The sequence below is a fragment of the Corvus cornix genome, chromosome 3 (assembly GCF_000738735.6).
Source record: "Corvus cornix cornix isolate S_Up_H32 chromosome 3, ASM73873v5, whole genome shotgun sequence".
Taxonomy (NCBI): Eukaryota; Metazoa; Chordata; class Aves; order Passeriformes; family Corvidae; genus Corvus; species Corvus cornix.
In genome coordinates this window covers 100,878,255-100,893,141 of record NC_047056.1, presented here as the reverse complement: position 1 = coordinate 100,893,141, position 14,887 = coordinate 100,878,255, and the positions used below count along the sequence as shown (strand labels likewise).

Below are 14,887 nucleotides of genomic sequence, written 5' to 3'. Positions count from 1 at the left end.
TGGCTGTCAAGAGGGCACTAAACAAGCCTCTCAGACGTGTGATTAAAAGACACATCTGGACTTCGTGAAAAGTATCCTTATACTTAAATGTATATGATTAGTTAGAAGAATTAGAAATATATTTCCATTTTTAAAAAGTGATTAATCTGTATTTTAGAGCTGAAATCTTTTTAAACCTGTTATAATTAAAATAAGAATTTTTAAAAAATTCTTTGTCAATATGTTTGAAAAATCATGTTTGCAAAATTTGTTCTGAACCCAACAGCTCTGGTGTAGTCAGAGAATGGGTGAAAAACTCTTCGGACAGTCATTCAATTTATACAGTAAAAGACAAAGCCTATTAAATACATCCCTCTTGATGGAAGTATGTTTAACATCCAAAGATGGAGATTCCTCAGGGAATCGATTCCAGTGCTGTATTATCCTCACTACTAGCTTTCCCAAAAATTAACATGATTCTTCCTTGCTGTAACTTAAGCTTGTTATTTTTGCTGTTGCCTGACACTCCCTCAAAGTGCAAATTATTCCTTTTCTCATTCCAGAGCTATACATGTATCTAAAGACTGCTATCCTCTTACAAGACTGCTTTTTTTCCTTCATGTTAAACTTTTAACAGTCTTTTTAACCTTTCCTTATATGACATGTCTTCCCATACTCCAGTTGCCATCGCTGCTTTTCTAGACTCTGATTAGTAGCCCACATCTTTAGGGTAAGATGTGGAAGGTCTTGTCCAAAACTAGAAGTGCTTCAGTTGAAACAATGCCAGTTCTAAGTGAAGTGGGAGGATTAAATCATGCACTGCTTAGACCAGACTGTAAGACTGCTCTTACCCTCCAGTTTGCGGGAACTCTCTGGGAGAAGGATTCTCTGGGTTCACACACAGTAAACAGAGTCAGGAATCTGGAATTATTTAATGTAATTAAAAAGGACTTATATAGCACTGCCTTAGTGTCCTTTCTGGTGGATTACTTGATGTGGAGTGAGTGCCATCTGGAGGTTAGGAAACATGGAGCTCTGTATGCTTTTGTGCTGAAAAACAAAATTGTGCTTTACAAATGAAATGTTCTTACATGAATAGGAGCTTGAGCCTGACAGATACTGGGCATACACCACCCAGTGTAAAATTTGTGACCCAGAGTAAGGCATGCAAGTGCACTGTCTCTTGGTGTTATGCAATCACCAATAAATGTGTAACCTCTGAGTAGCCTGTGAAGTTTTTGCAAAAAGCTCTGGACAGCACAGGGACAAGGAAAGTCTTGATCTGCTCTCTCCTCTCCTGCTTTCAGGTGTGTGAAGAAAATGAGTTCCTGGATAAATGAGTTCTCACAGGACAGAGCAGAAAGCATTTTAGCTGAACAAGAAGAAGTGTGTTTTAAAAAGAATGTTCCGTTTTGGTGTGTCTGAACTCAGTTCTCCATCATAATTCATGTCTGCACAGAGGAATCAGCCCTCCTCACCTCGGCTGGTTGCATGATGTGGTCTTCCTCCTTTAGGTCACTTAGTGGTCATCTTGAAAGCCCTGATCCTCCAGTTCTTGCTGTGGTGAGGAAGCCAGGAGAACCACTTGGAGTCGTGACTTCAGGGTGTGGTACTTAGCTCTTCTTTCTACAGTGCCTTTTTTTTGCCGGAGACCACTTGGATCAGTGATCACACTGGTCACAGTGGTCACCTGGTGTGCTTCTGAGCTGCCTTCTGCCACTGAAGTCTAATCATATAAACAAATAGCTTTAATTGCAAAGTGTGAGTGCACCCATCTCCATCTCAGTCTGGTGAGAGACTGCAGCCTGTTGTGCCAAGGCAGGACTAATGGCTTCTGTGTTGAGTTCCACTTAGGACTGAGCATGATCCTGTGGAAGGTACATACAGTTCAAAGGACAGGTACTGTGTACACACTCTCCATGCTCTGCTGCTTGCTGATTTTTCCCTACAGAACAACAGGCCATAAAATTTCAACCTCTGTAATGAAGATGCACTAGCTGAACAGGCTTTTGGTATTATGTTGATTTAGCTTGAGGATGGTTTCCCTGGGCAACCACAGATTTTAGGAACTATGAACCCTTTAAATTCAAGGTTGACAATTCTGAGGGTGTAAGACAGGTTGCTGAGCCAGCACGCCTTCAGAACAAAATGTGAAAGCCTGCTTCCTTGTCAATGAGTTTCCATCAGCTGAACCAGAAGAAAAAAAGCATAAGAGAAGGGAATTTGAGAGCAGCAAATCTACAGAAACAAAAATGAAAACTAGTGTGAAAAATATTTGGTCTCCCTCCCTCAGCAGGGAGTGGTGAAAAGCACAGAGAATGGCTCACATGCCTTAAGTATTATTCTTTAGAGCAAGTTTAAACATGCAGATGAGAGAACCTGATGAATCCTTGTCTAACTACATGAAATGCAACAAGCTGCTGCATTTTTGTTGTGCTGGCTTTCAGAGCTGAAAGTGCGTTGTTTATGTTATGACTCATCTGAGCAGATTTATATTAATTGTTTGTTTTCAGGAGATAAAATTCAGGCAAAAATGGTCTTTTGTCTGTAATCTTGTTCTTTCAGATGTTAGTGGCATCCTTACTGTAGATTTGCATGGGAAGATTGATATGATCTGTAGTGCTGTCTGTATATGGCCTAGTCACCTGAAATATGAAGAGGATCATCTATTATGGCATTGTTGGACAACATCCATTTTTACCCTTGAAAGAACTTGCTTTGTTGCTGTTATATTGTTACTGAAGCACTAAGAAAGCTGGAGCTCACTCTCAAGTTTCCTCTTCTGTGCTCCACTGCTGAAGAAGTAATTAATATTTACCAGAGCCCTGCCAAGCTCAGTATTCATTTGATTGCCAATAATTTGGTTGGTCGAGTTGGGAACTTTGCTTGAGAGCACAGACATACAGCTTGGCAGTAGCTTCTGCTCCTTTCTCTTACCCTGAATAAAACGAAGACCATTAATAAGTTTTCAAAATTACATCCATTGCTTCCTACAAAAATACAAGTTACTGAAATTATTTATAATATCAGCACTTTAACTTATAACCTCAGCACTTCTGCTTTCAAAATTAGAATTTAAATGTACTTAAAAATATCATATTGAGCATACATCAAAGTGTTGTAGAAATAAAGCAAAACAATTGGGACTTTTTTCCTGTTGTCTTAGGATAACAGAGGGAAATGAATGATTTTAAAATGTGTTGCATAAAATGTTATCTGGGACGGAAGTTACCCTGCTCTAGAATGGTTGTGATGTGGGAGGTTTTTTCTTTCATTTTTAGTAAGTGCCTTAGGTTTCAGCAGGATGACATTATCTTACAAATTTTCTCGTAGGAAGTAGGTTCTTCCAACACTTGTGTTTCTGTCGAGTTGTTAACATTGAAACAGATTGAACACACATAGGTAGCAGATGAAGACACTTCAGCTCTTTCAGTTTTCCTGAAGATTTTAGTTATAAAGCATTTGCCAATAATGCCTAAATATGCTTCAATTTGAAATATTAGCCTAGCTCAAATTGACAAAAACTAAAAAGAGCATGGGTACAGTTGAATGTTCAAAACTCACTATTTGGTCATGGTCCTTTAGGAAACTCCAGTTTGGTTACCTTGGAATAGAAGTAAAAAAATGCAGTGTCAAATGTTCTGTCTTTAAATAAATTAGTTAATGTTGATCATAATTGAATGCCTGTTCAACTGCTCAATTTGACACTTACAACCCAGCTCTTATGCCTGCAGATTCCTTGTACTAAAACCTGTCTTTTCTGTGATGGAGCCCAGGGTACTATATGAGGAGTGGGTGTTATTTTTGCGAAGGGAAGTTAGGGATACCATGTCCACAATGTATTCCTTGTGCAAATGCAAATAAATTACTCATGTCTTAAGTCAGTCTAGAAAACATTTGTCCAATACCTTGAGCAAGACACAGCAGCTTATTTTTTAAGTGACCAGTACTTTGCTGGCAGAAATATTCTGTGCAGGTAGGCAGCTGTACTAGGAGCGCATGGAGTCAGAAGACCTGAGTTTTTCTCTTCAACTCTCTTCTATACCTGGTGTGGGACTGTAGGGCAAGTCCTTTGCTTTTCTTGGCCTGAAATGGAGAAAACATCAGTTCACCCACTATTGTAAGAGTACTGTGAGTCAAGAGAGGAAACAGTTCCGTACAGCAGTATCTGCAGCAGGGCTCAAGGGACACCTGGGCTGACTGAGCTGCTTACCTGTGCTGCATCTAAGCTCATTGAACTAGTGCTGAAGCTGTACATCCTTCCAAGCTGAGCGTGTCTGTACAGCACAGACATGTACCATGTGCAGCCAGGAATGCTGGATTTCTGTGCTGCACTCCCCTGTCCAGTCCAGATATGCCCCAAGTGCAAATAAAATTGAATTTGTGACTATTCTGTTTATCACTATATGTCTTGCTATACCAGCACAGCATTGAGGTCCTAGAATTTTTTATCTTGATATGCAGCCATTATTTGAACATTATCAGACTTGGGTGTTACTGGATGGTGCTAATTAGTGAGAAATGTCACTGTCTCAGGCATTGCCCTGCACCTACTTCAAGTCAGACCATTTAATGCATACCATTCTCCATCATTGTTTTTGGGACGGGAATGTGGAACTGAAGAACAGCCCCCTGCAGGCTGTAGGGTATATAGTTTGATGAATCTGGTTTTAGGCATCTTGTTCTTCACAAGTCTATCATACCCTTTTGCAAGAGTTTCTGTTTTCCTAGCTAAAACTGGAAAGCAGAACATGCATCAGCTGTATGATGTGTTACATTACTCATGAAAGTGAGTTTGCACCAATATCCATGACTGAACCCCAAGGACAGGTGCAGAGTCCTTCCTGCTGCCTTAGCTAGGGAATGAGTATGGAACAGGCTGAGCCTGTTGAGCAAGAGCCTGAGTCTCCCAGCACTGGAGAGAGTGACATTGCCCTGGCTTTGCATGCATCAGAGTCCTGGCATCAGCTTGTCCATCCAGTAAATGGAGCCAGACAAGAGTGCAAATGCATCTCTGGGGAAATCAGGACTGTGATCTGTATCTCCTCCAGAAGGCTGAAGAAGGCGAAGCTTTTCAGATGGTTTCTTTTCCCATTTTAAAAAATCCTGAGAGTGATGCTCTTTTTCTTCCTTTTCCTTTAGCTTGGGCAGTGCATTGGAAATAGAGCTGATTTTTATTTTACCAAGGATATTCTTCTAATAGGCATACTGATGTTGTATACTTAAGTATGAACATAAACACTTACTCAAGATATGTGGCAGAGACAGGATCTTAATTTCGGGTTCTTTTGAGTCATGGTGTATGCACAGCCAAAGCTTAGGTCGTATGTGTGCAGCTCAGTCTGCTGAAACACCATAACAATGGTGCAAGTTCAGGAGATTTACAGACTGGGAATACAAACTCATATTTTGGCAGAACACTCTGTTCAGCTTCCATTTCAGCCATTTCCAAGAGTATGAGAAGAGGTGATAATATCAGTGTGTCTGCAATAAATTATAAAGCTTGGCACTTTTATGTCTTCATTGTGGAAATCTCTAAAAGCTAAAAGATACTTAGTGTGCAGTTCTTTGCATCTCTTTTCAGCTTAAGCCCAGCATGCTGGGAGATATTAGCACAGATTTTGTCCAGTGAAGGAGAACAGACATAATGTAACCCTAGAAAGGAAGGTATTAGGATTTGATCCAAAGCCCCTGCAGCAGCAAATTTTGTTTGATAGTGTTGGCTTTGGGTCAAGCCCTAATGCTGTCAGGGAGTATCAGGACCATTGTCAAGACAAGCAGAAGAGGCATGAACTGGGACAAGTGACTTACCAGGTTTTCCTTCCTCTCTGTTCAGCCTCCACAGACTCTCCAGATCTTATCCTGTTGGACCTGGTCTGCCTGCTCGTCTGCCCAGGCTCAAGTAGCCAGTTCTGCAGTGGTTGTCAGCTCTGCTTGGTTGGATGCTGTTGGGACACAGAAGGAGCTGGGGCTGGTTGCCCTGGAGGTGTGGTTGCTCTTTGCTGAGACCTAACCAAGGTATTTCTCCTGAATCCAAAACCCCTTTCCAACTTGTCCGTTTTGAGACTCACCATATATCCAGCCTTTTTAGGTATATTGTGACTTCTCAGAAAGTGAAGCCAATTCTTGTTTGCACTTTCAAAGCTCCTCCTCTCCTAACATTTTCTTTCAGCTGCTGTTAGGAGTGCTTTCAGAAAAGAACATGCACAGCTGCACTGATAGGCAGTGCTCAGCACTGGTTTACTTTCCTCTTAATGCTCCTTTTCTACTGCTTTATGTTGCATCTTTTCTCGAGCACTGAGGGGGTTTTCAAGGTAACAGGAATTTCATGAGAAGTGACTGTAATTGGAAACAATGGGATCTCCAGATGTAACCAGCAAACTCTTAGATTACAAGGTGATTACAGCAACTGCAGCTGAGATCAGCCTCTATTCAAAATCCTCAGAACAATAAAGTCTGGTTTAATAGCAAAGGGTGCTGTGGAGATTGCTGCTGAGTAGTCAGGAGGACTTTTGTTGTGGTTATGTAGCAGAAGGAAAAGCTCCTGAAAGCTGCTGGTTTCCCTGGCATGTTTACTGTCTCTATTGGAAATGTCTGACTTGTGAATATATTCCAGAAAAGGAGCAGAGACCCAGTGTGACAGCTGCTGGGACCTTGAACTCTGTTCAGGGCAGAAATGTTTGGTAAAAATTGTTTCAAGGAATCTGTTCTGAAAGCTTCTTATTTTCAAATTAAAAAATGAGCAGTCAGATCATCAGAAGTCTTTTCTAAGCACTTAGTTCTGTAGAAGGTATTAGGCAACTATGAGAAGTTTTAAAGTAACTTTAAGGGGTCATTAGTATACAAAGTGAGACTTTTCAAAACAGTGTCCAAAATGTCAGTGTTTGTCTTTACAGTCAGCCTGTTGGGCTTCTGTGGTATGAACTCACTTCCTCAAGTATTAGTGACCTTGCAGGAAAACAGAGTATTTCAAGTATAAATTTCCTCTGAAATTCTTCACTGACTTGTTTTTGAGTAGTGTGGATTAGTTCCAGATGAATTCTAGCCTCTTGTTTCCTGTTTTTGGTAAATGCTAATGAACTTTGAATCTACTTTTTCAGGGGGCTTTTGGCAAAATTATTTGCTTGCAGTATTGGGAAACACATACTGAATTTGGCAAATAATTTCTTTAAAAATAGTTACAACTGTAGAAAAATCCAAACAGTTTAGACAAGTTTGAGCAAGAAATACTTCTATAATTCTACAATAATTTTGGAAAAATTATTCTGAATTTGAAGATTGTGATAGCATAACTTAAGAAAAGGTAAATTCCACCTCAAACCCCAATGTTTGCTTTGGTTTTGAATTAAATTTTAGTAGACTTTTTGTTTCTTTGCTATTTTTGCTGAGATAATTGAAACCTGAATAGTGTTTTTTATCTCTTTCAGCCAAAAAGCAAAAGAGTCATGTACCCACGTAGCATTATCATGAAGTGAAGAAATTAGGTGTTTTCCAGCCTGGACTAATAGTTGTCCCTGTTCCTCTTTTGGAATCTGTTTATCTTGTTGCATTTGTTCCAGGGTCCTCTCCAAGCTGGAGTGTGTGCAGCTGCTTGGAGAATAGTGTTTTAGTGGCACCTGATTGTTTTAAAAGGAATCTGAGGCACGTTTGGATGACCCAATGCATTAATCACAGTGCATGGGATTTTAGCTCCTGATCAGGTTGGGAAAGGATCCTGGTGGAAAGTCTGTTACTCTTAATTTTTGTGTACAAGGTTCCTGTATCAGATCAGAATTTTAATTCTGATCCTTCCTTCAAGTCAATTTCTGCAAATTAAACAGTAATAAGCTAAAAGTAGTTGTTGTACTGAGGACAGCCTCCAAATGACTTGCAGCCACCGAATCAACTGGACAGAAAGATTACAAGCAGATGTTTTAAGTCTGTGCCATGGAGTGGTCTCAGCTGACCTGGTGCAGATACTGCACTGTTTCCCCTCATTTTTCCCATTTGCCAGTTTAGCATTTTATTTGCTCATTTGAATTGGTACAACTGATTTACTGTGTACATCTTTTCATCCCATAGGTTGATGTTTATTGTGGCTTCATGCCACATGTATCTATGTCAATTGATTATAGCATCTTGATTTTTTCTGGTTGGGGACATGAAACTTAAAAAATAATTATGAGTGTGTCACTGTTGAAGATGGCCTTTGCTTAGGAGTTTGTTTTGTGATTAATTAATTTGACAAGCAGTGTCCGTGCCTGTCATTTTGAGGAAGAACTTCACTGAGGTTAGTCTTTTGCTTTTACCAGACAAGTGATGATATGCACTACAAATTAATCTGGGAAAAATATGGCAGTTATTTCCCTTGAGTTAAAGGAAAAGACGCCTAGGGAGGCTTTTTATAGAGGAAAAAAGTTCAGGTATTGAGACAAAACCTTTTCATTTGACCACAAGAGGGTATTGCAGTATCAGTTATGCAAGACTTTGACTTATGTTTGCCTTTATTTGCTTTGACTTATTTTTAAAATACCTATTTCTCAAAACTGATCATTTATATTAAGTAGTAGTTAAGAAAAACAGGTTTTGTATGCCAGTATTTGATGTCTTTGTCCAAGGGCAATTTCTGAGCTGGTTTTCCCCAAAATTTATAGTAACAAGTTTCTTAAAGCTTAAGAGGTTCCCTTCACTGGACAACAGAGACTTAGACAGGTACTCTGAAACACTGAAAAACTTAATGGAAATGGCTTGCAAGAGTACATCAGTCACAGAAGGGAAATAATAACAGGAGATGAATGTGTTGCTGCTTTGTCTGGAAGTGCCTGTTGCTCCAGGATGGGAGCTGGCATGGTCAGTGAGACTCTGATCTGATTTTTCCATGTGGTTTTACTTGCAGGAGTAAGTTTGGAAATATTTTTTAGCTCACTTGTGTTTCCCAATTTTCTCATTTACACCCAATTCTTCTATAGTATGAATCCAATGTCAGTTTGCATTTTTTTTTATCAGTCAACACTGTGTTGCAATACTTTCCTACAAAAGTTGTATATTCTAAACTTTAAGGGCTGTGTTGCCAAATGTTCGTGCCATGTTTTGTACAGCTCAGACCATGGGAGAGGGACCTAGAAGGATTTTTGGATTCACCCACTCCTAGATCTATTGTTGAATTTTGGAGAACATGCATGGGATGCCTGCACGTCTCTCAAAAAGCCCACCTGTAAAAGAAGAAGAGCAGCCATATCACATTATCTGTGAGGAACACATTTCTGAGGGTTCTGATAGTGGTTTGATAGACAACAAAGCAATTTTCATACAGGAAAGTTTGTGAGATACTGCAGTGATTTAAGTAGCACACACGTTTAGAAACCCGGGTGCAGTGCATATGTCGTACGCAAATAAGAGGCAGGAGCAAAAGCTGGAGGAGAGGGCAGCCCTCTGGAGACCAGCTTCTCAGAGCAGGTCACAATTCGGAAGATCTCTGTCACTTCATGAGGAGTGAAGAGATCCCCATGGAAATCTTTCAGTACAAGCAGTGTTTCCTGCCTGCCTCAAATAGTGGCATTTGACTTGTCATCATCATCTTCCTCGTGGAATAAAGATCAGTCAAGTCAGTCAGGGTTGCAGGCTGGGAGGTGGGCCATGGCGATGGCTGGCAGAGCAGGGTGTTAGGTGGTCAGTCAGAGGACGCTGAGCACCCAGCAGAGAAGTTACATTTGTCAGGACACTAACACAGTGCTTTTTCATCAGCCCTGGCCATTAAGCACCAAGGCTCTGGAAAGCCTGGAGGTGGCAGGTCCTGCCGGTGAGCCATGCCTTGGTCTGGGAAGGCAGAGTGCCTTGGGTTGCTGTATGCAGGCAAAATGAAAACAAATCCAGCCAGCTACTACTTCGGAGTCAAACTCCTTTTAAGCAATTTATGTAGCTGATTGATTAAAAGCATCATGCATTAAGTTTTGCTGTGGGTTTTTTAAAGAATATACTTATTTCTTGTCTTAGTGGAATTCTGCTGATAGAGCCTGGCAAGTGGAGTGTCTGTTGCGTCGGCAGCATACAAATACCATGGGGGGAATGTCTGCTTCCAGTGACACAGAGTCTGACACTTCAAAGTAAAACCAAAGCTGTAGTACAGACTGTAAGAAATCTGTTGTGATTTTTTTTTATCCCCTTATAAAGGTTGCAAAATATGTTAATTACTGATGTGCAGTTTTCCTTACTTGAAGCAAAAATTATGTATTTGAAAAAGTATTATTAACTTGAAAAAAATATTAAACACCAGCTATTTCACAGAATATGCAGGCCTGTTACATTAGAATCTTCTACTTAAACCTGCCACCTGAGCAAGGTGATGGGATTTCAGGGAAGGAGCATTGTAGGGCTGGTGATGAGTAGGGATTTGAAAGTATCTGGTTTTAGGAGAAAGAAATGTAAGTATGTGTAGTGTTCCTCACTGGCTGAGGAATGTTTTCAGTTGCTATTTCACATAATTTCAGTCTTAGAGGCCAGATCCTGTAAAGAAGTGCAATATTGTATGGACAAAGTAGTTTTTTTAGTCAGAGTTGAGTTCAAGTCACATCCTCACCACAGCAGGGAGCTCTGGTAACTGCACAGTGGAGCTTGGCTTTATTCTGTTCATCCTCACTGTTGGCTCGCACAGTTTGTTAACAGGTCCAGGAGAATTCCAGGATATAAAGTGGTTGAGTACTTCTGCAGAGGCTGTGCTTTGTGCTGCCTAAGCACCCACGGCAGTGGTTTGGCCTCTGAATGTGGCGTGGCCCTGATTCCTGCACTCCTGGGGTCTGCAGCTGCTCACAGTGCCAGCTTACAGGGTAGGGAAACTGCTTTGCAAATACTACAGAGGCTCGGTTTTCTCTCTCTGCTACCTGTAGCACTGTAGTACTTATAGAAGTATTTTGTCCTGTGAATTACAACATTCCAGCTGTGTATCATTTCAATGCTCAAGATGCTGCTCAGGTTTTGGGGTTTTTTGCATTATTCTCTGGCTTTTAACCTGTCTCCTCTGGCAGATAAGAGTATATTTGTTGATCTGCATTTTGGTACACTGAATGTTTCATTTGCCATCTGCTCACCATATTCATAAAGGACATTAATTTTCTGTTTTGGTGTGAGAGACCAAAAATTCTCTGCTGTAAGTTATGCAAAGTTTTCAAAGCAGGATACTTAAAATTTATTTTAAATTGTGTGTCACTTTCATTCTCACTAAATGAAAGATTGCACCTGGCTTTTGAAATGTCCTTCACCTTTGCAAGTTTTGTTGGCTGAGAATTGAGCTACTTCCTCTTACTGTTTTTCAAGGTAACTGTCAGAGTCTAAAATTGGGAAGCCTTGTCTGAATGTGTCAGTCACAAGCTTTGTCTATTTTTTCAGCAAAGCCTGTCTTCATTGTGTCTTCATTGCAGCTGTTAGTGTGGGTTTCCTTTTTAACTGTAGAAGCTAGTGTTAAATCACACTTCAGGCTGATGTTTGTCCAGCTCTGACTGTTGGGGATTGGAAAGAAGTTCTCCCTGAAGGCGGGATGTTCACATAACTAGATGTAGGAGGGGTTGTGTATAACCTTTTCTTTGAACGGTGGCAGATTTCCTGAGATCATAAGGATTCAGGTCTGAGGGGAAACCAGTAGGTCTCTAGCCCAACCTGCTCCTCAGAGTATGAGCTATGATATCAGACCAGCTGGTCAGGGCTTTATGCTGTTGATCTTGAAAGCCTGCAAGGATGGAGACTGCACAACCATTTTGGGTAATGCATCTCACCAAGTGTTGCCTCTGTGATGAAGATGTTTTGGCTTACATACAGTCAGAACCTCTCCTGTTTCAACTTGTGCCCATTTTATTTCATCCCTCTACTGAGCCCTGCTCTAAGCAGCCTGACTGTGTCTTTCCTATGACCTGATTGCAGGTACTGGGACACTGCTCTTCGGTCTCCCCACAGCCTTGTCTGCTCCAGGCTGGGCAGGATTTAATCCCCAGTTGCGTTGTCTGTGTTACACAGATGTGTCAGACCTTACCTGACCCTCTCTGTTCTCTGTCCCTGCCTGATTTGACCATTTACACTGCTCATGCCCGGTAGGGCAGATGCTCCATGAGACCTAGAAAGGAAAATAACAGAGTGTACCTGGAGTGCATAGTCCATTTTGGCATTCTTTTCTTAGATCACCTTCTATAGTCCAGTTCATCCTTATTCCTTCCATGGTTGTACAGAGCTTGATTGTTTTGCTGTACAGCTGGAAACTTTTTCTCCCTGAAGAAATGGACAGCCAGAACAATGTGAAATCTTCCTGGATGTGTTTGGAACTTTTTATTTTTAGCTCAGTTGTGCAGCCACTCACATGCGGATGCTCAAACAGCCAGAACTGAAAGGAAAGCAGCTGCATCCCCAGACCTTTAGGCCAGAGTAGCCAAACAGACTTGGAAAAAATTTCAGACTGGATTTTCACTGTACCAGGTGCTTCATTAATTATATTGTTATGGTGTGATGGAGAGAATGGGAGTCCGCCTCTTACAATGGTCTGTATTCCAGTTTTCAATACAGGAAACCTTCTGCTTAGGTCACTGCTTAAGTTTAGAAACCTCCCAAAGCAGTAGACAGCCATGCAACTAAAAGTTGCAGAACTAGGATAAAATCCTGCTTTCTTACATTTGGTCACTCAATGACAAAAAGGACAAGACCTTATCCTACTTTCTGTATGAACTACCCACATAATCTACACATGTACAGTATGAGTATCATATATATCTCTCTTTAAAAATCCAGCTCTGATCACAGTGCTGACATAAGTACAGCTCCCAGCCTTTTCCATGTAGACATCATAAAACACTTCAGCCAAACTGAGATTATGGATAATTGTTGCCCTTTTTGACCTGAAGCATTTCATCTTGAAATACAGTGAGATCAACAAATCTTTAATGAGAAACAGGGCATTCTAAAATGCTTCCAGGTTCTGGAGGCCCAGGACAGAAAACAGAGCAAAGCCTGACTGTGTGAAGAACCACATTTCAGATGAGGTCTTCTACAGCTTCCAGCATTCCTGGTGCTTAACAGCAGGAATCTCAAAGCTCTGAGATATTGTGCTACCTGGGTCCTTGGTTTCTGGGCAGATTACTCAAGGCTTCTGTATGTTTTTTTTTAAAACATACAGAGTGGAAAAAATAGCAACCAAAATAGGGATACTCAGATGGGCTTCTTAATTCTTGATCTACTGCAGCATTCCAAATCCTTGGTAGATTAAACCATGAAAACAAACATTTTTCAAATCTTTGTTCTTGTCTGCTGAGCATCCTAAGGATCCTTTAAATGTATTCTAAATTGTTTAAGATTGGCTAACCTGTGCAAAATGAGTTGGGGTAGTGAGACACATAGAGGCATCTACTGCCATTTAGAAAGTCCTAAGACAGCTGAGAAGTCCATGATGGGCCACCAGATCCGTAGCGAAACTGCAAGAGACCTGCATCTTTCTACAAAAGCAGGAGGGACAGGCAACAACATCTGGCTGTCAGGTTGCACTGGATGACCATGAGTGTGTCAGTACTTCACATCTTGACATCCAGTTAAGAGTGTTATTCAACCAAACTATCATTCATTTACTATATTATGGATTGTGCCATGATGTGATCTTGGAACATGCAGCCTGTGGGGACTCTCAGGCTGCTGCTGGGGAAGGTGAGGTGCACCTGCTCTCCAGCTGCTCATGGGTATCCAGCACTGCGGACCAGGGAAGGGCAGGCAGCCCCTGGCCAGCAGGGTGGATTAAACAGCTCTGTGGTTTCTTAACCATGGCCGGTTTCACTTCAAAGATCCACACTTCCTGCTGCTGCACACATGTTCCCTACACCTCTGTTACCTTTATGGTGGCAGAGATATCCTTGAAGGAGTCCTATAGCAGCTGTTGAACATGAGATTTACTGTGAAGGAAAGGTGTAACTACATCTACACTAGGAAAAGTGTTCCAGGGCCCACTCTCTGGATGGGAATCATAAGCATTCCCCACATTAGTGAAGAAGTTTGTACTAAGTGACTATGTTATATTGCAGGATGTGTTCTGTTACTTAATTCCTGTTTAAAAATGCACTTAGCCAGGAGCAAAGGAAAAGGTTGGGTGAGGGTCTTGGTAGAAAAAATGGCTTAAATTTACAGTCTTTTTCTCTGTTTGATAAGGTTAATATTCCTAATTTCAGCCATTTTTCCTTCATAAAAGTTTTGTTATATACTCAAACCTCACAATTGGAGGATTGAGGATGTGTTTGGACTGCCTTTTTTGCAAGTCTGATGATGAAAACCACTTATGCCATTAGCATAAAATAAAAATCCCAAACCTTCTTATACTTGTAGGGAAGCTAAAAGTTTTGCTGGTGAATGAGAATATCCATTTTGGAGCTAGTCTGCATGGGCTGTGTGGTTAAAATGAAATAAAATACTCTTGAAAAAGGCTAATACAGGTATTTTGAATAAAGCATCTCTGTGCTTTATCCATTTGCTCTTTGCCCTTTGTCTGTTTCCACTCCTCCAGGATCCCGTAATGTGAATATTCTCCCAGGCTGCATACCTTAGCTTGCACAAATGTACCATTTTGCAGCAGGACTAGAAAACAGTCAAAGCAGATTTTTCAAACTGCTTCTTTTTAAAAACACTTTTATCCCCAAATACAGATTAAAATACAATTTTTAATCAAAAAAATTTCATCTTGCTTTTCTATATGTCTTTGTTTGTGGTGAGTGTTCAGATTCATCAGTGCCTTGATGTGTGGTGGCTGCTTTACTTTGTACGTTCTGTTTTATGGACTCCACTTTTAGGATTGTTGTTAGCTGGGAGAAGTAAATAGACTTTGAGAAAGAGATCACACCATAGCAACCTTCATCCTCTGTTTATGGTTCAAATAAACGTCTGTGCTGTGGAAATTTATGTCCTGAAGAATTTTTTT

General features: G+C 40.7%; 1 protein-coding gene across 1 annotated transcript; it reads right to left on the bottom strand.

Annotated features, from left to right (window-relative positions):
* Positions 1-1,884: 1,884 nt before the first annotated feature.
* Positions 1,885-6,053, bottom strand: C3H2orf50 (chromosome 3 C2orf50 homolog). The gene is given in 5 exon segments (XM_019282137.3): positions 1,885-2,917; positions 3,544-3,583; positions 5,791-5,829; positions 5,831-5,928; positions 5,931-6,053. Coding segments are annotated over 5 exon segments (492 nt in total). The 3' UTR covers positions 1,885-2,725.
* Positions 6,054-14,887: the final 8,834 nt, after the last annotated feature.